Here is a 24,874-nt window from a genome sequence, read left to right on the forward strand (position 1 = left end):
GAATATATCTGTGGCATACAGCAAGCTTAAATTGTGTACTGACTGATAAACTTCTCCACCCCATCCCCATCAGCTTATTTTTGAAGACTTCTCTGGTTAACCAAAATCAAATTTTCTAATACCATTTTTTGATGTGTTTTTCATTATTTCTTCAGTTTAAGCAACTTCTTTTTCTTCTCGTCTTTATGACTTGTATGGCTATCTTACGTATAAAATTAAATAAGATTTTATCATTTTATCCTCATGTTTTTCTGGCATTGAAATCCAATTTTTTGCATCGCAGCACTCCTGTGGTGTAGGTGGTCCACTCTTAGCTTTCAAACAGGAGCTCGCACCAGATATAAGCTACAAGATAGTGGCCTCTTCATATATATAGTCTTCCCCAAGATGGGGTGAGGATCAAGTGATATCTTAGGAAGAGACATAGTGTAATATTACATTCAAATAATTACTAAAAGAGGATCCTTTCTGTTAAAGACATAAATCTCAATACCTTGTGAGAAGCACAAGAACAGTTTAGGTGCTCAGTTAATAGTGATACCCTTTCATGTTATCCAGAAAGTTGCTTTTTTTTTTCTTTTTCTTTTTTTAACATGGAACGCTTCACGAATTTGCGTGTCATCCTTGTGCAGGGGCCATGCTAATCTCTGTATTGTTCCAATTTTAGTATATGTGCTGCCGAAGCGAGCACCAGAAAGTTGCTTTTTGAAACATTCCTTAGAGTCTGTGGCCCACCTGATAAATCCTCTACCTCTGCAGGGGAAAGATTTCCTCTGAACTTTCCCAGGCTCCACTTGGATCTGTGGCTTACCTATTCCACAGGCATTGGGAGGAATGACACTATCACCACCCCTGATGCTTTGCTATCTGTAGTAGTAAATGACCATGAAAATACAGTGTTGCATCTGAAATGAGGTTTATATTATCCTGTATGTCAGATAACTTAATGTTTACCAGCTGTCCAGCTCTAAATTCTCTGCTGGGTACTCATGTCTGGAAGGAGATTGTCAACTTCTAGGTCGGAGTTCTGTCATCTAGTCATTCTTGATCAGTTTAGGGACACCTTTTGGTTCTGTAGGAATAAAAGTAAACACAAATCTTTTTTAAAAAAATATATTTTTATTGAGTTCAGAAAGGAAGGGAGAGAGAGAAACATCAATGATGAATCATTGATCCGCTGCCTCCTGCACACCTTCCACTGGGGACCGAGCTTGTAGCCGGGGCATGTGCCCTTGACCAGAATTGAACCTGGGACCCTTCAGTCCACAGGCTAACGCTCTACCCACTGAGCCAAACCAGCTAGGGCTAAGGACAAATCTTAAGAGGCACAAGTTTTTGAACTTTAGCAGAATTGTGTTCATAATGGATATTGTTTCATTCAACAAATAAGAGTGCACACTAAAAAAGTTCTTTGTGCCCTAGTTGGTTTGGCTCAGTGGATAGTGTCGGCCTGCGGACTAAAGGGTCCCGGTTTTGATTCCCAGTCAGGGCACATGCCCAGGTTGCAGGTTCAATCCCCTGTGGGAGTTGTACAGGAGGCTGCTGATCAATGATTCACATCACTGATGTTTCTCTCTCTCACTCTCTTCCTCTCCTTTCCTCTCTGAAGTCAATAAAAATATATTAAGAAAAAATAAAATTCTCTGCTCTCATGGACACACACACAGATACACAAATTCTTTGGTGGAGAAACAGAATCTCACATGGCTCACTTTTCATTAAAATAGAGCAAGTGATAATGCCTGTTTATTTTTTAAGTGAAAAGCAAAAAAAGTTTGTCCCTTCAAAGTCCTGACTCCCAGGGCTAGAGGTGGCAGTATTGGCTGCCCTTTTCTGGTTTGGGCTTTCTCACAACGCCAGCCGTAGGGGCAGAGTCCTTTGCATGTGTTCCTGTGACATGTAGGTGGGCTTGAAGCCTGGCCTTTGGATAAGAGCACCAGCTGAGGAGTTGGGGTAACCATCTGAACAGATGCCCTTAGAAATCAAATAGTAAAAATTGAAACTATTAAGCTCCCATTTGATGGAGTTCTTATCTATTCTAGACCATGTGAACCAGAGTTTCTTTCCAGCAGTGCTGTCAGAAAAGGATGCCTCTTTAAAATATAACCCTGGTAATTGTAGCCCAAGTCCCATCTTTCTTTGCCTAGGAAAAGTAGGCTAATGAACCAAAAATATCCTTGACTATGGCCCTCCAACCTATTTGCTTGAGAGGAATATGCCGTTATGGGCCTAAAGCAAGTCTTGGTACTCCCCTGGTTTAGTGAAGGGTAGTAAGGTCAACCTTGAACTGTGTGGGCCTAAAGCCCTTCCTTGCTTTGATGTGAATGCTAGCACCAAAATCTCATCCTCTAGAGCTGCATTTTCCTTTCCCTTTGACACTTCTTTTTTATTAAGAATATTTAACTGAACCTCATAGATGTGAATTAGGAGATGCTTCCCAAGTTATTTCACCTCAGGGTAGGGATCAGCAAAGTGGGGATGACCCTTTAATCTTTATTGGAGGATTCAGTGGAAAAACTCCACCTGGCACTTAGTGAACTCTCACAACTTCATTCCTGCCTTGTTTTACCTTTGAGGCCAAGCTGGGAATATATGAAATGTCACAACTAACTTACATGAAATGAAAAAATGAGCACCCACAATCACCCCATCAGACCAGGTTCCAACCCCAGGGCTGCAGAAGGGCATGCTTTTTTCATTCAAATTGTGGAGCTGTCAACTGGCCCATGCTCTACCCCTGGCCCAGGTCAGAGCTGCTGGTTCAACCTGGTGTGCCCAGCCATAGGTCACAGGACCATGCTGCATGTACGCTGCCAGGGGTTTCTAGGGCGTCATCCTGTCTTGGGTGCCAGGGTCACACTATGAATTGCATGCCAGAGGGCTCTGGGCCATCACAGGAAGTTGCACACCAGATGAACTGTGCACACACCCCCGCCCACCGTGAAAATCTGGACAACTGAGGGACCAGAGCTGGGGGAGAAAGGGGTACAACTTAGAGCAGAGACAATAAAGGTGTGAAACTCAAGGCAGACCCAGCCTCTGGTCTAGCAAGTGCCAGATCATTGCATCACTAGGGGCTTCAACCCCTCGGACCCCAAGTAGGGAGCCCAGGGCCAGAAAGAGACAGCAAAAATGGGAAGACAAACCCCATTTAGGGAAACCCCCGAAGGAAAGAAAAGGGTTCGCCAGAAAAGAAACTAAATGAAATGGAGGCAAGCAATATGTCAGAGCGAGAATTCAGAGTAAGGGTCCTATACCTCCTAAAGCAGCTTGAGAAAATGACCAACATATGTAAGAACTAAGGAAATGAAATGATCCATATCACTCATGGTTTATGAGTGTGTGGTTGAAGATATTGACTATGAGACCCAAGAAGGGAGAAAGTACAGATTACCTCAATTAAGGGGTCATGGCTGGAAACGCTGATTAGAAAATCTGGTTTGTTGAAGTTTAAGGATCTCTGAGACAATTTTTAAAAAGGAGTAGACTGCTCTCTATCTATAATGCTGTCTATATTTTGCTTGGTAGTTCAGTTTGTTCATTAAATGCCACATATGAGTGAAATCATATGGTTACTTGTCTGCTGGTGGTGTTGGGGTATGGTGTAAAAATGAAGTAAAAAAGAAAAGCTAGAGAGAACCCATGGATATGGACAACAGTGTGGTGATTTTGGAGGTCTGAGGGGTTGGGTGGAGAAGGAAGAGGCCATAGAGGGGATACACGTTGATGGAAAGAAAAAAAAGTCAGGTAGAAAAAAAGAAAATGGAAAAAAAAAAAAGAGAAAAATGTGAACCTGGATGATGAACCTACGCAAGGTCAATATATTTTCTATCTTCTTTTATTGCTGTTAGTTTCTATAATAAAAGGTAAAAAAAAAAAAAAAAAAGCTGTAGTGAAGGTGTAGAGAAATCACTGAAAGAATGGCACGTATTTCTGTATTCTTTTTGAAAGGATAGAAGAAAACTGTCAATTCTTTCAACATATCTTTGCTCTATGTTATATACTGGAATAACTGGTAAGTAATCTTTCCCCTTATTTGAAAACAGCTATTTTCCCTAACTACATGGGAACTGAAGAGGTCACATCTTGGCACAAGGACCCAGTCCTATGTACAATTTCCTTTACCTTTAATAGCTTTCCAACCATTGACTTTTCTATTAACATACGTAATCCCCACAACAGGTTTCTTTGGGACTTTGCATTGCTGAATGCAACATAAACGAATTGTAATAACCACCACCAAGATCTCAAAACTTAGTCTCTGCTCTTGAAACTTGGAAGAATTAAGAGATCAAAATACCTTAGATGTAACTAAATTGTGCTATAAGCCCAAGTTCTTTCTTAAAGAATTCTAAATGAAAAAATGAGCACCCACAATCACCAGAAAATCTGGTTTGCCATGTTGAGGTTTAAGGATCTCTGAAACAATTTAAAAAAAGGAGTAGACTGATCAGCTCCCAGCCGGCAGCAGGAAGGCCCTGATCAGCCCTGACCGCTTATTCATTGAGCACAAAAGATGTTACTAAATAAGGTACCTTTAATAGCTATTTCCTCCTACTACCTCCACCTATATTTATAATATTTAGATCAGTTCTAGAAGTTTATCATATTAATGGAACTTACGTTTTTAGGGGTGGGGTGTACAGACTCAAGGATATTTCTAGGAAGGGAAAAATTTTTGGTCTATTGATAAATCATAGTCCCTTATAGCAGAGACCTGAAAATGTCCCTATATCAAGACTTTGTTAGAAAAAGCAGTGGAAAATGGTGGTCAGGAAAACCTTTGCATTGGACAGATACCAGTCTGTACATACCTCTAAATCAACAATCAACAAAAGTATTTTCATAAATTGGGATGGAATATTTAAGTTCAAATCCCAGCTCTATCACTAGCTAGTTGGTTGATCTAGAGCTAGTCTCTTAATCTCTTTGTACCTAGTTTGCTAGTCTTTGATACCTACACCTCAGGATTACTGACTCTGAGATGCAATGTATGTCAGAGTTCTTAGTGCCTTGTACAGTGTAATGTATTGTTAAAGAGGAATTTCGTCACAAATGTATTTGAACATGAATCCACCTTCATACCTAAACCAATAACTTAATTCTAGCCTCCTGCCATACCATTTATAAAATTTGTGTGTAGTTTAAAAGTAAATTTTTTTTTAATATGACATAACCTTGTAAATTGAAGGTTTACATCTGGTACTCAACCAAAGAAATAAAAATCTGGCCTTTCTAGCGGTGACAACTTCCCCATGACAACATCCCTCTCCAGAAGGAAAAAACACAAGAAAAACGTCGTCTGGTACAGAGCCCAATTCCCACTTCATGGATGTGAAATGTCCAGGATGCTATAAAACCACCACCATCTTTAGCCATGCACAAACAGTAATTTTGTGTGTTAGCTGTTGCACTGTCCTCATTAGCCTAAGCTGTTCCTAAGCTGAAGGAAAAAACTATGAGGAGTAATTCAGAGCCGTTCCCAAGAATTTTCTCCAATGGAAATGTAGACTAGGTCTGAGTTGTATGCACTGAATTTAGGAGTCAGAGTTGACTCCTTGCCAAGTAAGATATAATTATATATACATATATATATAATTTATATATATATAAAAGGCTAATGTGCTAAGTGTCCCCTTGGGAGTTCGATCACTCACTATGACATGCGCTGACCACCAGGGGGTGGCACAAAACAAAGGAAGGCCCTGGCCGGCAACCTGAAGGCAGGCCCCAGCCAGCAGCAGGAAGGCCCTGATCAGCCCTGATCACTAGCCAGGCCTAGATACCCTACCCATGCACGTATTTTCTTCGATAATTTCCCTTATAATTTTCTATCAATACTTAAAATGTTTCAGTTTAAAATAGGGAAAGGAAAACAGGTTGATAAAAATAGATTGCAAATCAGTATCCGAGTAACATGTAATGAAGTAAGAGGGAAGACTCTCATTGCTACTGTGTATTTACTATCAGAGTCACTTCACTCACTGGAATAAATGTCTATTCAAAGTATAATTTCAGAGCTGAATATAAAAGCATCACACATTTAAAATGACCAAATAGTATCTTTAAATAAAGCACCTTTCCCCCCTTTTTGGCCATTAATTCCAGTGAATGAACTCTCACTTGTATCAAAATACTTAAGACCATACACTTACCCCCAAATTTGCCACTAATAACTTTAAAAGAAACGATCAGCACTTATCCTTCCAGTGTTAAACTTTGCTTACTAAAAGCTATAGATATTGCCACCTTACAGTCTTCTAATAGAGAAGAAGCTCTGAGCTTACTAAACTAGTAGGAATATGACAAGAAAACTCTTGGGATTACTGAAATAGCTGTTTTAACTACTAGAAAGACTACGCAAGTGGTTCAACAGAATTTACTTGTATATTTTCCATTTTCTATCCTACTTGAAGGCATAGCTTTGTATTAGCTTTCTACAATACCGTGTTTTAAATGCATCCAGTAAACTAGATGCAGTACAAGTTTTATACAATTTAGAAGATTAAAAAATGTCTGTCTTGCTCGTCAACTGCAACTAATACAAGTTTTATACAATTTAGAAGATTAAAAAATGTCTGTCTTGCTCGTCAACTGCAACTAATTCTTATTCATTGGTAATAGTGGGGGTATGGATGTTTGGTTAATGTTTATGGTTTTACTTTCTTCATTATCAAAAGTCTTTTAAAGTGCTATCAAGCAGCAAATAAGTTGCATCAGCTCTCTGCTCATTAAAGGTAAAGGTGCTAATTCCTCATGTTAGAGGTGCAAATTGTGAAATCACAAGAGGTACAGTTTAACAGTAAGTAGAGCATGAAGAAATAGTAACAAGTGGCCTAAGTACAGAGTTGGACAGAACAAACCAATTTATAATTGCTCAATTGAAACCAATACAGGTGAATTCAAAATAAAGTTTGAGATTTTAAGTGTTTAGAATCAAATTTGAAGAATTTGATAAAATATAAATCTGTTCTTTTGAAATTGGAAATGAAACTATCAATTGATGGAGAGCTAGAGACTTATTAACCCCTCCTACATAGATAAGGAAATAAGTGACAAAGTCTCTTGAAGTTATGTATTTTAACAGCTTTACATGTAATATTCATATATAAAAAACTTTAAGTGCTTTTCTCCAATTTAAAAATCTAAAGAATTCAAAAATAAGGCATTCAATATTTGAAAAAAGTACAGATTTACAAAATGTGTATATTCTGTCATGAAAACTCCACACCAACATTATACACTTGGAAAAAAATACAAACAGGATATATTACAAATTTATGTAAGCAATAACTTAGTTCACACCATGCAATAAAAAGTACATTAATCAAGATACACAAGCTTTTATAGTTTCTAAACTGAAGGACTTTTCTTCTTCTGCAGAATCCTTAAAACCGGTGGCACTTAAAATTTGTTAGCCTTTCTACTGAGAGGTAAATTATACACAACAATGATGAAAAAGATTAACAGACCAGTTGTCTATTATGAATCATTCCAGCTTTGTTCAACAATGGCTGAAACTCTTTTCTCATATTCTCGTTTGTTTTCCTGATAAAGTTGTGCTGCCTGGCTATTAGCTGGACTGTTTGGATTTGGTTCATCCAGCAGAGACTAGAAGGAAAGAGAGAAAAAAAAAAAGATTTGCAGAGTTGTTCTTTGCATTAACGGGTCAGATAAGGAGCACGGAAGTTAAATAAAATGGCAGAAATTAGTATGTCTTACATATTTTTAGGTCTAAATACTTTTTAGAAATGGCTTGATAAATACAGTGAGAGAAGATTCCTACTGCTAGAGAAAAGCTTCTAAAACAGATCACTCTCAATTACCTTAAGACCTTTGGAATAAATTGGAAAAGAATTATCTTCTTCAGCTTACTAACACATTAAACTAGGAAGCAAGCAGTTTGATTTGGTTAATATACAACACCTATAAATAGCTTAGCAACAAACCTTTTCCAATGTTAAGCTCTATTATTGTAATTATTTGGCAAATGTCTCACTATAAGTTAATCTTGTTTCCTTTAATCAATAAAACATATCTAGTAGCAAAGTGATGAAATAGGAAGGTTAAAAACAATGTTTATAAGATGGCCCCAATTAAAGCAAAGTCTTAAAAAGTCACAAACCAAAACATTACTTCTGCTCCTCTCACATCCACATAACTAAAACATACCTCTCTCCACCCCTCCAGGAAACTATAATTTAAGGTCCACTGTGAAATATTCTGCCAGAGTGCTTTGGCAAATAGTTACGCTTTCTTTTACGTGTATACATACATACACACACACACACACACACACACACACACAGAGTGGCCAGATGATGATCTCTGAACGCATAATAATCTGGCCACTCAGTGTATATCCTATATAATAAAAGGCTAATATGCAAATCATCCCGTTGACCAGGAGTTCGACCAGCAGGCAGGCCAGCCAACCGCCCATGTCCCCTCCCCCTGGCCAGGCTGGCCGGACCCCACCCATGCATGAATTCATGTACTGGACACACACACACACACACACACACACACACACACACAGGCCAGATTATTATGCGTTCAGAGATCATAATAATCTGGCCACTCAGTGTGAGAGTGTGTGTGTGTGTGTGTATATGTGTGTGTGTGTGTATGTGTATACACACACACACACACAGTAGAGGCCCAGTGCACAAAATTCGTATGGGGGGGGGGGGGGCGGCGGGAGGGGAGAGGGTGGTATCCCTCAGTCAGGCCTGCACCCTCTCCAATCCAGGACCCCTCAGGGGGTGTCCGACTACAGTCAGATATTCTTCTCACAATCTGGGACTGCTGGCTCCTAACCGCGCTCACCTGCCTGCCTGCCTGATCGCCCCTAACTGCTCTCCCCTGCCGGCCTCATCGCCCCCACCTGCTTGCCCCTGCCACCTGATCACCCCTAACTGCCTCTGCCTCGCCCCTGCCACTGTGGCTTTGTCCGGAAGGATGTCTGGAAGACATCCTGTCTAATTAGCATTATTACCGTTTTTTAGTATAGGTAATTTCTTGGATAGGGCAGTATTCTCAATTCCCTGCACTTGGCAGTTTCTTGAGGTCCCTATGGTTTTTTTCCAGCAATCACCTTTTATCTTTCCCCGAGATTTTTTATTCTTCTCCACAACCTCTGGCTATACTTCATGGGCACAAATAATACTTGGCCTGTGAGAACATTAACTTACATATAAACAGGAAAATAATTGTGGATTTGATCTAAGGTAGTCACTAATGAAAAAACAGACTAGTCGTCTGAAAATCATGGGCTTTTTGTCTGAGCTCTGCCACCTCAGTGCTGGGAAAGTTAAGTTTGCTCACTTGGTCTTTAGATTATGCCTAATAGAGCTGATTGGATACCACAGAGTCTTGAAAAATTATGATGCATCTTAATACACACTTACCTGAATTGAGGTTAAAATAGAAGATACATCATATGTTGGACTCCATCGATTCTGAAGGATATCTAAACATATGCTACCATCAGCATACACTGCAAAGACAACACTAAAAGTGGTTACATATTAACTTTGTCATACCTATTAAAAGAAATCTTTACCACAAATAGAATGGTTGGCCCAGACAGAAGTTTTGAATATTAAGCAATAACTAAACCCCATTCTCACAGGAAAATCAGTCCTAAATAAGGTCTCTTATTTTACCTTCTCATGAGGAGGCTGGGTGGGAGTTAAAACTTTTCAGCACTCCATACAGCAAATCTGTTTAAATTCCCTATTTCTAAATATTCTTAAATGAAGCTTTGGGGTGGAGGGAGAGTTTATTTATTTTAAAAATGTATTTTATTGATTTCAAAGAGGAAGGGAGAGGGAGAGAGAAAAACATCAATGATGAGCGAGAATCATTGATCAGCTGCCTCCGGCACACCCCACCCACACTGGGGATTGAGCCCACAACCCAGGCATGTGCCCAGACCAGTAATTGAACCTGGGACCCACCCTTCAGTCCGAAGCTCTAGCCACCGAGCCACACCAGCTAGGGCAAAAGTTTATTTTTTAACACAGCAATTTCACTCCCAGAAATTACTCTAAAAGAAATAATCATGAACATACAAAGTTATATTTACAGATGTTCACTATAATACTCTTTATAAGAGTGAAAAATTGGAAACTACCTTGTGGCCCATAAAGAGGGGACCTGCTAAATGCTACATTCATATAACCATTACCACGCTAGTCAACAGAAATGATACACATCTACCCTATGTTAACTAATGTAGAAAGACATCCACAATACGTGTATTACCTTAATACCGTAATTTTCCAATTATTTATACAGGATAATATAATTCCATTTACAGTAAAAAATGGTATCTTCATTTGAGGTATATGCAGTTGCAAAAACATTTGTAAGATTGTCAAAATGTAACTAGCAGATATCTGTAGATAGTAGGATTATGAAAGATCTTGTTTTACCTTTTCTTGTATTTTGTGAATTGTTTTTGCACTGAGTATACGTTCCTTTTATAATTAAAAAATAAAAGTAATTAACAATTTTTAGAAGTCTTTAGAGCAAGCCAGATCACTTTACATAAAAACAGCAATGCAGCTTTTTTTGGGGGGGAGGGGACGAGGCAAAGTATACTTAAATGCTGTCATTCCACAGGGCTCTATCCTCGATTCTATCCTTCTTATCCATTACTATCCATGGGCTAGGTACTTCCAACTGTTAGCTTTAGACCAGATTCAGCTTAAAAACAACTGTCAATTTACTTACTATAAATCCAAAGGAACATCACATTTAGGAAACCCAAAGCAAATATCATCACACCTCTGTAAATCCCATGAGTATAAAATGATTTATCATCATCACACCTTTGTAAATCTCATGGAAGTATAAAATGATTTTTAAGTTTTGAACTAGTAACTATTTTTGAGAAGCAATAAAAAAGTAAACAAGGAACCTAGGGGCTGATGAATAAATAAAGCGTACTATATCCATACAATGGAATATTATTCACCATAAAAGAAAATGAAGTAGTTATGTGTTACAACATAGATGAACCCTGAAAGATAGCTTGGCTAACTGAAGTTAGTCACAAAGAACCATTTATATTACATGATTCCATTTATGTAAAATCTCCAGAATAGGCAAATCTATAGAAACAAAAAATAAGTCCATGGATTGCTAACAAGCATGGGATTTTTGGGGGAGAGTCATAAAAAAAAGTTCTAAAATTGGCCCAGCTGCATGGCTCGGTGGTTGAGCACTGGCCTATGAACCAGGAGATCACGGTCAAGGGCACATGCCTGGGTTGCAGGCTCAATCCCCAGTAGGGGGCATGCAGGAGGCAGCCAATCAATGATTCTCTCTCATCATTGATGTTTCTCTCTCTCCCTCTCCTTTCCTCTATGAAATCAATAAAAATTATTAAAACACTGAACTGTATATTTTAAATGGGTGAAGAGCATGGTATATGAATTATATTTCAACAAAAATGTTAATAAAGTAAACCAGGAAGTTAACAATAAAAAAGTACTGATAGCAGAAAAAAGGGAGACGATGCTATTAATATTAAATGATCAAAAATAACAATATAGTTTCCCCATAAATCTATTAATCCTACACCTATACACATATACTCCCTGCACATTCTACAGTCTATTCCACCCTGATTTACAGAGCCCCCCTTACTATAATTTGGGTTGATTCAATATAAAGTCTAAGCCAGGATAAAGCAACAGCAGAATAGTAAGCAACTTGGGAAATTTCCCCAAAACAGAAACAAAAAGTAAAATTCAACCTGTCTTGGCTTTAAAAGAAAAAAAATGGCAGCTGGAAGGAAAAAGCAAAAGAAATTAAATCTATTATTGGGAAGTCACACTGGTTCCAGATACACAAACATAACACTCCTCTGAGTAGGGAGCTCTACCTGCCTATAGCCCACTCATGCAGTTTGTATTACTAGACTAGATGCAATCAGAAAGACGTCTGAATATGTGCCTCCTGAAAAGAAGTTAACTGATGGGGAAGATCACATTGAAATGAGCAAAAGGTTACAAAAAGAGAGCTTAAATATTTTGGAAAATAAGTCAGACAGTAATTTATAATCCATGAATATAAATATATTAAAAGTAAATAGCACAAAGTCAGGGAAGAACAAATTTAACTACAAAAGGGTCCCTCAGCAATCATTTATAAAAATAATAAACTTCTCAAAGTGAAAATAGGAATGAGAAAAAAATGTAAACCTGTATTTTAAAAAGCCTTAAAAACACACAAACCTTTGGTCCAGTAATACTACTTCTAAAAACTTATTCTAAAGAAATATTCAGGAGTAGTATTTGAGAAGATTTATTTTCAAGAATATCAAAAATGCTGAAAACCAACAACTGGACACTGATTAGGTAAGTTATGGCAAACTCAGAACATTTTGTAGCCACTAAAAATGGTGTAGAAATATTTAATAAGGGAAAAATGTTCATAGTATATAAAAAATTAGGTACTTAAACTTTATTCAGAACATACCAATTCTGTACAAGCATTTATCTTTTTAAAAGCTAAATTTTAAGTGACAAATTCTTTTCAACATCTTTCACAGTTCTACAAATAGATATTATTTTAAAATCCGAAGTTATTAAAACAAAAACAAATTTATCTCAAATTTGAAACCTTGGTAAGATTTGTGACTAATACTGATCTGGAAACAACATCTGGAAGTGGGCCCTTAAAGAAAGAACTATGGGGTAAGACCTAGAAGGAAGGAAACAAGCCTTTTCCCCCTCCCCTTTTGCAAAGTCAAACAAAATTGCTACTTACCATTTGGATGAAACATTTTGGATAAAAACCTAACAGTTGGTGGTTTATTTGGATATTCTTCAGAAAATTCTATTACTAGTTTGAATGTACCTAGATAGAAAACAAACCAAAATAATTATAGTACAGACAAGCATAACTTTTAAATCTCTTCATCAATGAATTTTCAACCCATACTAGTTTTTGCACCACATAAAAATTCATGTGAATTTTGGTTCAGCATATGAAACATACTAATATACTTCAATTTATGTCAGACTGATAACACATAGCAATGGCAAGCATAGGAAACTAACACTTTCACATACTATTGGTGGGAATGATAACTGTTACATTTTAAAAAGGCAATTTGGTTCTAGCTACCAAATTTAAAATGCACATCTGGAGACAGTTTATTATAGTTTAGAAGAGGGGAGGATGCCCTGAAGATTTTTAAGATTTGGTGACTACCACATAACAAAGGACTCAGACTGGAAACTTGGGAGCTAATGTGAAAGGTCTGTTCTGTCCCATAAGAATCCCTTCACTTAAATATGCCAAGAATCAGTACTGGTAAACAGAAGTGTAACTGCCTACTCTTGTTGGTTACAGACCAACACAGTACATTCTGGTCAGTCTATATCAGTATTTTTTGGTCAATAGAAGCATAGGCATTTTTAAAAATTATGCATTTTAACGAAGTAAATATCTTCACAGTGAACAGAAAAGAACTCTCAACTCCAATTCCAAATCCATTTCACAGAAATAACACTACTAATGGTTTTAGGGTTTTGTTTTGTTTTTAGACTTCTTTTGTGTTTATTCACTATCCGAAGTCCTTTTATTTTGAGGAAATTCACCTTAAAGGTGAGTAGATTAGAGAGGTTCTCCCTCTAATTAAGACCCATTAGAAAAACTTATTCCTAACGAAGTCAATGAAAGTTTAAACCATTCCAGGTGTCTCTACAAAGTTCTTTCCCTTATGTCACCAATGCCATTTTTTTTAAAAAAAAAAAATGCCAGCTATAACTAAAAAATAAAAATTTTTAAAATAACCTAAACAACGAAAACCTTAACCAACCTCAATTCTAAGCTTTTGGCTTTTACTAACATAAGAGGCATGTATTTAGTAAAATATTTTACTTTTTATCTTCTTCACTAGTCATATTTGATACTCAAATTCTACCTCTTTACAATTTTTTGTTTGGAAATTTGGAATTAGGGAGGCCAAAGATATAAGCAAAATAAAAGGTGGTATCTATTTCATATTTTGATATATTAATAGAGGTACTATGAAATGTATAGTTAATTAGTGAAGACAGCCTTATACCTATGTATTTTTAAAGCTTACATTTTCTCTTTAATTACAAAAATGTACTATGTAAAAATTTCAAACAAACACAAATATGAAACAGCTATTTTTAAGTTCTCCCCCTATTATGGGGTCTCTGGACCCCCTCCCCCTTTTTTTTTAATAAATCCTCAGTTGAAGTTATTTTTCCAATGAAATTTAGAAAGAATGGAAGAGACAATCACACAATTATGTAAATGAAAACATCGATGTGAAAGAGACATACATCGATTGGTTGCCCCCCACACTGGCCCTGACCAGGGTCCGGGATCCAGCCTTGCAACGGAGGTACATGCCCTTGACCAAACCCAGGACTGAAAGGGACCCTTCAGTCAGCAGGCTCTATCCACTGAGCCAAACCGGCTAGGGCTCAGGACCCTTTTTACATTCTCATTCCACCAAGCTTCAATGTGAAGTCACTAATGTGAAGCTGGAAAGAGATGCATGCAATAGCATACCATTTTATGGTATCTCCAACAAAAATAAAAAATAATTTCATTTTAAAATATTGGCTAATAATCAGCTTGCAAAAATTCCCAAAACTTTTAACAATCTGTTCTCACAAATCAGTACAAGCTGCCCCCAGCATACCACTGGCTGTAACTATCAATATGTGTTTATTAGAAATTATAACTCAGAAAAATCTTAAAATATATATCATTAAGAACTATAAACTCATTACACATTTACTTAAGTAACATTTAATGAGAAAAAACAACAAATATCTTCTCACCAAGTTAGTGAGAAGTATTGTTTTACATTTTTTGCAAATCTCTTTAATGACTGTCTTAACAGAAGACAGCTGGATTCTCTTAGTTTCTTCTGTATTCAATCTGTTGCAATATGCTGTTTTAGTTGAGGAACATGAAGATGATCAGGCATCACACAATTATGTAAATGAAAAGGAAAGGAGTATTTTCATAGCCTTTTCAGATAACTAGGTATTTCTTTATATTACACCAAAGAAATGGTAAGTTTTTAAAGGTTAGTTGCAATGTAGAATGTGAAACTATATCTATAAAGATTTATATCACTCACATTTGGAAAATATCGGTTCACTTTCAGCTGCTCTCCTTGACCTAACAGCTCACTTAAGTCACTTTTGAGAATATACCTGCCAAATACTCACACCTAAATAATCAGTTTGTCAGTCATTCTTTCAAGTAAGAATGTTCCATGAAAAAAGCAGTAGTAATTCAAGTTGCAACTCAAACAATTGCATAAGTGTTTTTCCTCCAAATAATCATATTTGGTATACAAGAAAAGTGCTGTATACATACTTCCCACTTCATCACACAGAATATTAAAAGGATGTATACTCAAGGGTCAGGATTTAATAATAATAATAATAATTTCCACTTTTTCACCAAGAGATTAAGTGAAACTGGCATTTTTTAAAATACAAAAAGTACCACTTAGTACAGTTTGGTGCCACTGTCTTGGTTTGTGCCAAGACGCTAAACTGCTTAGGTTCTGGTTTTAGTCACTAATGCTTTTGTACCACCAGTGCAAATGTCAATAAAGTGAAAAAAGGCAAATGTCTTAGTACTGGTATGAAGACAGTTTTGATCACTTTGAACCCCTGAAAGGGTCTTAGGGACCTTAAAGGGTTTTTGGACCACTCTTGAGAATACTTTGGTGTAGAGTAAAAAGCTTACGTCCTTAAGTACCTCTATTTAATTCCTAACCCTGGCCTAGAGGTAACCCCTGATTAACAGTGTGGTACATAACCCTTTAACATAACAGACACACTTGCATGTATGTACTTATTGCAACATACATTATTCTGTAACGCTGTCATTTGTCCAGGTTTACCTTATTCCTTAACAGGTATATAATATTCCAGAGTCTAGCTATGTCATAATTTGCTAACCATTTCCTCTATTGGGCATTCAGGTTATCTCCTTTAAAATGGTGCTGCAATCAATATCTTTGTACAAATATCTTTGCTGCATTAATGCTGAAGCCATTTTGATAATTAAAACAAACGTGTTTAACAATTCTTTTTTAGAACTGGAAATTTGCTTTTTTTAAAAAAAAAAATAACGTATTTTTAAGAAGTATGCAAGAATGCTGTTTACAGGTGTTGAATGCCAGTTATATATGAAATTACTGGCAGCTTTATGTATTTAAGAACAACTTCAGCTCAACATCCTATCAATATAGATGACAAAGTTAAAAAAAAAAAAAAGCACAATTACCCTCTCCTGGTGTTTACCACAGGAACACTGTTAGCATGCTACAAAGGCCATCCAAATTTAAACTATTATCAACACAGACCCTATGATCTAGGCTTAAGGTTCTATAGCCAAATAATAAGGTAATCGAGTGGCAACAAAGGTGATCAAGCTGATGGGAGGAAAAAGTCTTGTAAACTATGTAGCAGTATTTAATTTTAATTTGACCTATTAACAATAGATCAAATAGAAAATAGTTTTAAGTAGATACATTTGTGTTATAATTTCCTACTTTTGTTGTTGTTAATCCTCACCCAAGAATATTTTTCCACTGATTTTTTAGAAAAAGTGGAAGAGAGAGGGAAAGAGAAAAACATCGATGTGAGAGAAACACATCCATTGGTTGCCTCCTGCAAGACCCCTGACCAGGGCCCAGGCCAGGGGAGCCTGCAACCAAGGTATGTGCTCCTGATGGAAATGAAACCCGGGACCCTTCAGTCTGCAGGCCAAGCCAAATCAATTAGGGCATAATTTCCTAGTTCTAAAAAGCCTCTTAACACTGTAGAAAACATAAGGAGAATGACTTACCATCTTCAAAGGGTGTCCCTTCTGGTCTGAAAACAAGAAGATTTCTGATTAAAACACGTTTTTCATTCTTTCATTCTGCTTTTCCCTGATTTTTCAAGAGTGGAAAGGATAAACTCAAACAGAAAGAGGGGCTCATCATGACAATTTGTGGAGTTTTTAAGATAGTGTTACTTTAGTATCATCTTAGGCCTAAATTTTTACAAATGTAACTTTTATTTTTTAAGTTTTCCTTTTAGGGTAGCTTTACAAAAAAAACAAAAAACAAAATTTATCATGATTTTAGCAAAAAAGAATTCAGTTCCTAAATACCAACAAGTTATTTTGTAAATATATGCATTCTTAAGAGAAAAGGTCCTGTTTTAATTTACATCAGTAAGATGGAAATCAATACCCTTTAGTTTAAGTATGTTACCAAAGCAGCATGTTCTGCTTTTTAAAAAAACCCTCACCCAAGGATATGACGTTCATTAGTTTTAGTGAGGAAGGGAGAGAGACACACATTATGTGAGAGAGGAACTTTGATTGGCCGGGCCTTGTAAGAGCCTTGCCTGGGGATCAAACCTGAAACCTAGGTATGTACTCTAACTGGGAATCGAATCCACAACCTGTTTCGTATTGGATGACGCTCTGACCCACTCTGCCAGGGCAGGTGTGTTCTATTTTTCAACAGAGCAATTTCTAGTTCAAATTGGTTAGACATAACTAAATCAAGAAAGCCAGTTTCTTTTGCTCAAATCTTTTCCTTGCCTCCATACCCCAATTTCATTTTTCCTAAGCAGCAGCGTGAAGTTTAATTACTTGCAAGGCATATTCCGGTCTCAAAGAAGCACGTATACAGTCTGAATTTAAAATAATCACTTTAGAAGGAGAACTGCCCTCTTTTTCCCACTATTTTTTAAGGTAGACCCTTACTTTTATTTTTTTTAATATATTTTATTATTTTTTACAGAGAGGAAGGGAGAGGGATAGAGAGTTAGAAACACTGATGGGAGAGAAACATCAATCAGCTGCCCCTTACACACCTCCTACTGGGGATGTGCCTGCATCCAAGGTACATACCCTTGGCTGGAATCAAACCTGGGACCCTTCAGCCCGCAGGTTGATGCTCTATCCACTGAGCCAAAACAGTTAGGACTAGACCCTTACTTTTAACTAATTCAGAGGCAACTCAAAATTGTTTATGAAAAGACTCCCCTTTAAAATTAAAGTTTTAGCACAAAACCCTAGTTTTTTTTAAAAAAGTGAAATTAAAAAAAAGATCAATTCTGGGAAGACGAAAGAAAAGGCATAAGGAAATTTTAAATTAAAAAGCATATATGCAATATATATGTAGAATGTAAGACTTCATTCAGCTACAGGGATACTCATTTTATTGCACTTCACAGATGTTGCCTTTTTTATGAATTGAAAGTAAGGCCCTCCACCAGGGCCCCCCCCCCCCAAAAAAAACTGCTTTATTGTGGTAGTGTGGAACCAAACCCACAGTATCTCTGAGGTATGCCTATATTTTATATTGGGCTACGAAACATTTTTCATTTAAAATCTTGCCATAGTGTAAGTTCTCAATGTTTTTTGTTCCTAGCCTTTTTATAGTTCCAACAGAATACAAGCATAAACACTTGCTTGGCATATTTTGTATAAAATCATTTATCTCTTCTCCTTTAGTTTCAAATGGTACTTTTATAAGGTAAAACCCAAAGTTATTATAAAATCTTACGTATTTTTTTAAATATATTTTTATTGATTTCAGAGAGGAAGGGAGAGGGAGAAATAAAAACATCAATGATGAGAGAATCATTGATTGGCTGCCTCCTGCACGCCCCCTACTGGGGATGGAGCCAGCAACCTGGGCATGTGTCCAGACTGGAATGGAACCCGGGACCCTTGAATCCACAGGCCAATGCTTTTTCCACTGAGTAAACCAACTAGGGCTATAAAATCTTATGTATTAACACCAAAATGCAAATAAATTTTATGTAACCGATAAAACTTTTATGGGAATGTTTTTTCTAATTTACCTTGCAGTTTCTGTAAGGTCCCCATTCCACCTCAGTCTCTTTTCCTAGTTGCACATTTTTAAAAACTCACCACGCCTATCAGTTGTTTTATCTTTCAACTCACCCAAATATAACTGCATTCCACTGCATGATGTTGTTTTCAGATGGTGCGCCACTGACACCCACAGGTGGGTCCTCTTGCAATCTAGAAATCCGTAGTAGTTTTAAAAGTTGAACAGTTGGGCCACTAAGAAGGCCAAATAAAACACCTATAGGCTATATACTACCTGCTTTGAGACACAAACAAAACCTATTTCCTTGTTCTTGTGCTGAGATGGAATAAACCATCTGACAATAAAAAATAAAAAATCGCCCAGGTACACACTTATTAGATACCACTACAAATCACCTAAAATGCTAAAGGGCTTGGGAGTATCCCTCTTCAATTACCATCAAGATTAAGATATCTAGGCTTCCCTCAACCAAAAATAAAAAACCTCAAGTGCAAAAAATATTTTAACAGAACCATCAATTTTGCTGCTGTAATGCAGACTGTGTGAGTGCTAAGGATGGCTATTTGTGCAACATGGCCACCAAGCCTCCTCCTCCTCCTCAAAACAAAAAAATCCTCAGTGTGACCACTGAAGGACTGAAAACACTTGATTCAATTTGATTAGGAAAGTAGTTTCAGGCAGGAGAGCTACTTTATCCCATTTGCTTCAATTAGCAATGGCTTTTAGAGTAATCAAAGATTGTTTGGTTTTCCGTCAGTCCTTATTTTAAAGGCTCTGCACTAACACTAAAACTACCTCTGAGAGCAGGAGACTCAATACAAAACTATCTTCCAACATTTGTCAGTCAAATTCTTGTAACCTGAAGACCCTTGGAAAACTATCAAAGGTACCCTGTATTCAATTCAGAATAAAGCAGAGAATCACAGCAAATCAGGGTAACAATAGGCACGAACTGGAAGTTTTATTATTTGTATTTCACTCATCTGAATTTCAGCTAATTTGAAATCTACTGATTTCAAGCTCTAGAAGACGACTTTTACATGAAATAGGGCATCTCCTTTCAAAGACTCAGTAAAAAACGCTTTATTTTCTCTCTCTCTCTCTCTCTCTCTATATATATATATATATATATGCAGTGATTGTCATGTGGTATGATACTTTTAAATTAGTCCACATAAAAACAGTTATTTTTAGTCAGCCTCAGGAAGACTGGGCCATGAACAGAAGCCTTACAGGAATTATGATGCTTGACGCCCACCAAAGGTAACGGGCTAAGAGAAGTTACAAATATATTCAATGATAAACTGGTCAAAGCCCAAAACAATGGCTTCCAAGGTCTCACCTAAGACTTTCCAATGGCGAAGTTGAAAGGTCACTTCCTGAGCCGCTGCTCTACGTTTTTATACTACATATTTCGTCTCAATCAGGGCAGGTCTCAGAAAAACAGAGGACTGCAATGCTAAGTTTTCTATTACTTTTCCCCCACCGAACCTCAAAGTAAAAGGTAAACAACTGAAGAAAAAAAAAAAAGTCACTTCCTCACCACCCCCTACATCTCCTAACAAAACCCTATTTTACAAAAGGAGGCCCTGGGAGTATCAGGTTAGCGCCTGTCTCAGGGAAGGCATTTTCCAGACTTGGAGACTATAGATAGGGCTTTATACAGCAGGCCACGGAGCTGAGTTCCAGAAGGTACTGGCAGCCAGAGTTGCCAGCTCCAGTCCCAGGTCTAAGCCAGTTCTCAAGGTCCTTGCAGCGGGCGGGGGGAGGGAGGGATGGGGGGGAAGAGTCGGGTTTCGGAGGATGGGTTAACCACCTCCGGACCTCGCGAGGCAGACCCCACCCTCACTGCAGAATGGGGGGGGGGGTGCTTTTCGCCTCAACCCTGCCCCTCCGAGGAGACCGCAGGACCGCGGAACAAAGCTCATTGGTGGAGTCAGCGAGGAAAAAGCTTCTGCAAGGGCTCCCTTTTGGGGTTTAGAGAAGGGGTACCGCAGGGTTCAGGGACGGGGGTAAGGTTTCAACGGCAGGGCGACAAGTCAGGCAGCTGGCCCAAGCGGGCAGTGGGGAATCCTAGGTGTCCATAGCCTTTTTTTTTACATTTGGGGAGGGAGGGATATCGGAGTGAGAAAACAAGAATGAGGGAGTGCGAACGACGGGGCGGGGGGGGGGGGGTCAAAACTGGCTTTCCGTCGCTCCCCGGGGCCCATAGCCGGCCCTCTGAGAATCCCAAGAGGAAGGTGTCCCGGATCCCCGTCCGGTAGGCCCGCAGCTTTGGGGAGGAGCCGTCGTCCAGGCGGAGGGGAAGGGCCTTACCGCTTGAAATCCCGCATGAGTCTCCTCCGGGCGGGGGTCGACATGCTCCACAGCTGCCCCGCGGTCCGTCTGAAAGAAAAGAGTCCCGCGCAGCCCCCCCACCCCCCGGCACGGCGGCCGAATCACTGCGGGTCACCGCCACGGAGGCTGCACAAACAACCCCGCAATGACGTCTCCCTCCGCCGCCTCCAGATCCCTCCGCCCTCCGCCAGTACCACGGCGCGAGGGGTGGAGAAAAGTGGGAGGGCACGTGTGAGAGCTCCTGTGGTAGCTTTTCAACAAGGTTCTACCATTTTGGCTCCTTAAACTAATTGGAAAATTAGTATTCTCTGTGTTCAGACTAGATATTGTGGGTTAAGAGACAACAAAACCGAAACATACCCTGTTGCGTCCCCTTTCGCTAGGTTAGATCCGACTGAGTGGGGAGAGGGGGACGCAAGCGGGGCTTGAGATTTCAGGCAAAGGAGGTGGGATGACGTAAGGCCACGTGATCTACCGGCGGCGTTGTCAACAATCCACCCCTGAGTGGGAGGTGGCGAAGTATCTAGAACCACGTGCCCCTATGACGTGATTAGAACTGGTAAAGTGAGAGCTACGCTGGATCTGAGTCTCGGCCAGGTATTTGAAGCAGGTAGTTAAACTGACCGGATGGGCATACACCTATATTAGTTTTCCAAACATTTGGTCCCGTCAACAGGGAGGGCAATGGGAGAGGAAGAGGTTCTGGGAAGCAAAGCATGTTTTGCTTAAGTCTCTTTAAAACAGAGCTAAAAATAGTTTGGAATTATAATCTTCTTTGGTTCAAAAGCTTATCAAATCTAGTACATAAAGTGATGGGACCACCATTTTTTTATTTTTTTATTGAGGTATTGAATGCTGAGACCCATACAAAGTAAAATCCCCTGAAGTACTTCCTTAGGAGCATTGCAGCGGGGTTTCCAGGGTTGGAAATTATGGGCAAAGGTAAAAGAATGGTGTAGATTCAGATCTGGGGAACAGATCATGGAGAAATGGATGGGGATTTTATATCTAGCCTAGATAACTCATTTCAGGTCTTCCACACTGGCTTTTTAGATGCAGATGTACCAGAAATGCTCCCCACAGCTTCAGGCAGGGCGGGGAGGGGGTGGGAGAGCAGCTCCAAGTTATTGACTCTTGTAGAGGACCCTGAACCTTTTCATATATATTAGGGTAATTCTTCAGCCCAAACCAGAATGAGAGGATAGGATGAGGGCCTTAGCATTGCCCCAAACTGCCCATAGTTCAGTGGAACCAGAGAGGGTTAACTTTCCTGGTATCTCCTGGACAAAAAAGGAGCCACATACTAAAACGGACAAATTTAGGGGAGGCCTGCATGGCAAGCTTTACAATCTCAGAGACCTGAAGTAGCCATAGAGAATGGTCTGAAATGAAAACTTCCTAACTAAAAGGGAGCCATGGAAGGTAGTCATGTCTAGGCCTATTGTCTTTTTGCATCTATGATAACATACCTTTGTTATGTCAGAGTAATCCCCTTTTTCCACACCCCTGGGGCATAATCTCGCACCAAACTTGAGACCACTGAACCCCTCATTGTTATCTTTTCTACAGTACCATGATTATGTACTGTAAGTGTTCATTATCCTGAACCCACCAATGTAAAAGAAGTATTTGAGTCTCTGATATACTTTTTATCCAATCTCAGAGATTTCCTCGATCTGAGGAAATCACCAATGGATTTCATATAACCCCCTTACATCTTCTCTGATTCTGATGTATAAAATAAATGGTAAAACTGCCATTTTTCAGGAGCATTTTCTCAATCTGATAAGAGATTTTGTTTCCTGGCAATTGTCGCTTTGGCTCAAATAAACTCATAAAAATTCTGTACAGGTTTGGACGTTTCTTATGTCAACACTCCCTTTTTTCAAACCCTGACTATCTCTTGCTTTTAGTAACTGCCTTTGTGATCAAGTTAGCCAGACCTAACTTTTGATAGGTCCTGCTGTGCATTCACAAATGTGATTCTCTAAATCAAAAGCTGAATATCCTTATTTTTACTTTTTTTGTCTTCCTGCCATAGCAATCCTAATCCTCCCATAACCAAGGATGAAGACACACTGGTAGGGTTACATGCAATGAAATACTAAAGAGAAACTTAAAAAAAAAAAGTCTGTTATGTCATTTAGCCATTTGTCAACATAAGGAACATTCAAACCTGTGAAGAATTTTTGTGAGTTTATTTGAGCCAAACTCTCAACAATTGCCAGGAAACGAAATCTTGAGACTGGTTATCTGGAATTTTCTAGTCAAGGCTGCTTCTGGCGGAGGTTGAAACTGCAATTAGATGAGGTATTAAATCTGGGTTTGGTATCATGGGCTTTTAGCACAAGTAATACCATTTGGGGCCTATGGTTCACAGTAGCTAGTTTATTTTTTAACTTACCTTTATTGTTGAAAGTATTACAGATATCCTCATTTCCACTCCCCCTCCGCTCCTGCCAGTCTCCCCAAGATTTCACTGCACTATTGTCTGTGTCCATGGGTTTTGCATATATGCATATAAGTTCTTTGTTTAATCTCTTCTGCCCCCCCTCCCTTTAAAAGTTATAATTTTATACTGTAGTGATTCTGTAGTGCTAGATTGTGAGATCACTAAGGGCAAGGACTCTGATTCATGCTTTGTCCCTTGCAAATATTTAGTCCACAACAAATATTTAATGAATATACTTAAAAAGTCTGAGCCCACTATGATATTCTTATTCATAGATACAAAGTATTTTATAACAGGGTTCAATAACTTTTTTTTTTTTAGTTAATCCTCACCCGACGATATTTTTCCCATTGATTTTTAGAGAGAGTGGAAGGGAGGGAGGGAGGGGGGAGAAGATAGAAACACATCGATGTGAGACAGATTAGTTACCTCCAGAAGGTACCAGGGCCCAGGATGGAACCTGCAACCCAGGTACATGCCCTTGATTGGGAATCAAACCCAAGACACTTCTGGGCTGATGCTCTAACGAGAACCACACGGAATAACTTTTTAAAAGGGAAAAATTCTCAATATTTTGGTAGTGATAAAAACTATTAGGGGCAGAAATATTAATCATGCTCTGTTAACCATAATTGTTCTGTTCTGATTGGAGAAAGCACATTCTAAATGGCTGAGAGTTGTACACCCTGGGACAAGGGAGTTAACCTGGGAATGCAGTCCATTCATCAAAGAATTAACAACCCAGTTGAAACAACAGAGTCCACCCTTCGAAACCCCCTGCATTGCCTGTAACTAGTAACTATGATACCCATTCTTATTCCTTTTGCCTTCTTCCCCATGCCTGCTATGGCAGGAAGACATTCCCAATTCCTTTTGCCCACTTGCCCATGTAATCTTTGTCCTAACCAACATAAGCAGAGCAGATTTTCATGGATGACCTGCTGCTCTCCCATACTGTGGCATTATTAGAATAAACACTCATATGATTCAACCCAGTTTCTACTTAATTGGATCAAGTAGTGATAGGCAGCCGGGATCCATTGGTCCCAGCCCAGACCCATTGGTAGTCCAGTTTCAAAACCATGACCATTGCCTAATCAGCATGGTTGGATGTCGACCTATGAACCAGGAGGTCACTGTTCGATTCCCAGTCAGGGCACATGCCCAGGTTGCAGTCTCAATCTCCAGCGGGGGACGTG

At 38.7% G+C, this 24,874-nt stretch overlaps 2 protein-coding genes across 6 annotated transcripts in view; one reads left to right on the forward strand and one right to left on the reverse strand.

Moving 5' to 3' along the window:
• Nucleotides 1–590: 590 nt before the first annotated feature.
• UBE2B (ubiquitin conjugating enzyme E2 B) lies at nucleotides 591–21,665 on the reverse strand. 5 transcript variants are annotated; one of them, XM_080672837.1, is made up of 7 exons: nucleotides 21,203–21,386; nucleotides 18,997–19,077; nucleotides 16,876–16,901; nucleotides 12,784–12,873; nucleotides 9,411–9,499; nucleotides 7,473–7,611; nucleotides 591–1,072 (listed from the first exon to the last, which is right to left on the reverse strand). In XM_080672837.1, exons 1-6 carry the CDS (start codon nucleotides 21,244–21,246, stop codon nucleotides 7,483–7,485), a joined length of 459 nt encoding a protein of 152 aa, XP_080528963.1. In that variant the 5' UTR covers nucleotides 21,247–21,386; the 3' UTR covers nucleotides 591–1,072; nucleotides 7,473–7,482. The 5 variants fall into 5 exon arrangements, with proteins under 5 accessions (XP_080528963.1, XP_080528965.1, XP_080528966.1 ...); XM_080672839.1 differs by having other exon boundaries at nucleotides 592–1,072; nucleotides 9,411–9,472; nucleotides 21,203–21,376; XM_080672840.1 differs by lacking the exon at nucleotides 591–1,072 and adding an exon at nucleotides 21,584–21,665 and having other exon boundaries at nucleotides 7,062–7,611; nucleotides 21,203–21,271.
• Nucleotides 21,666–21,699: 34 nt separating this feature from the next.
• The window catches only part of CDKL3 (cyclin dependent kinase like 3), a 55,154-nt gene continuing 51,979 nt past the window's right edge, over nucleotides 21,700–24,874 (forward strand). Inside the window, exon 1 of the mRNA XM_080672829.1 lies at nucleotides 21,700–21,820. The gene's annotated coding sequence lies outside the window, so the exon portion shown is untranslated. The remainder of the gene's footprint in view (nucleotides 21,821–24,874) is intronic.

The sequence above is a fragment of the Plecotus auritus genome, assembly GCF_963455305.1.
Source record: "Plecotus auritus genome assembly, chromosome: 6".
NCBI lineage: Eukaryota > Metazoa > Chordata > Mammalia > Chiroptera > Vespertilionidae > Plecotus > Plecotus auritus.

What these genes read in the sequence shown, in the direction of transcription:
- UBE2B (XM_080672837.1), bottom strand. Translation starts at nt 21,246, where the DNA reads ATGTCGACCCCCGCCCGGAGGAGACTCATGCGGGATTTCAAGCG. An exon ending in CTCATGCGGGATTTCAAGCG is followed by an intron (nt 19,078 to 21,202) that starts GTAAGGCCCTTC and finishes ACGGATTTCTAG; the next exon opens with ATTGCAAGAGGACCCACCTG. An exon ending in AGGGACACCCTTTGAAGATG is followed by an intron (nt 12,874 to 16,875) that starts GTAAGTCATTCT and finishes TTTTCTATCTAG; the next exon opens with GTACATTCAAACTAGTAATA.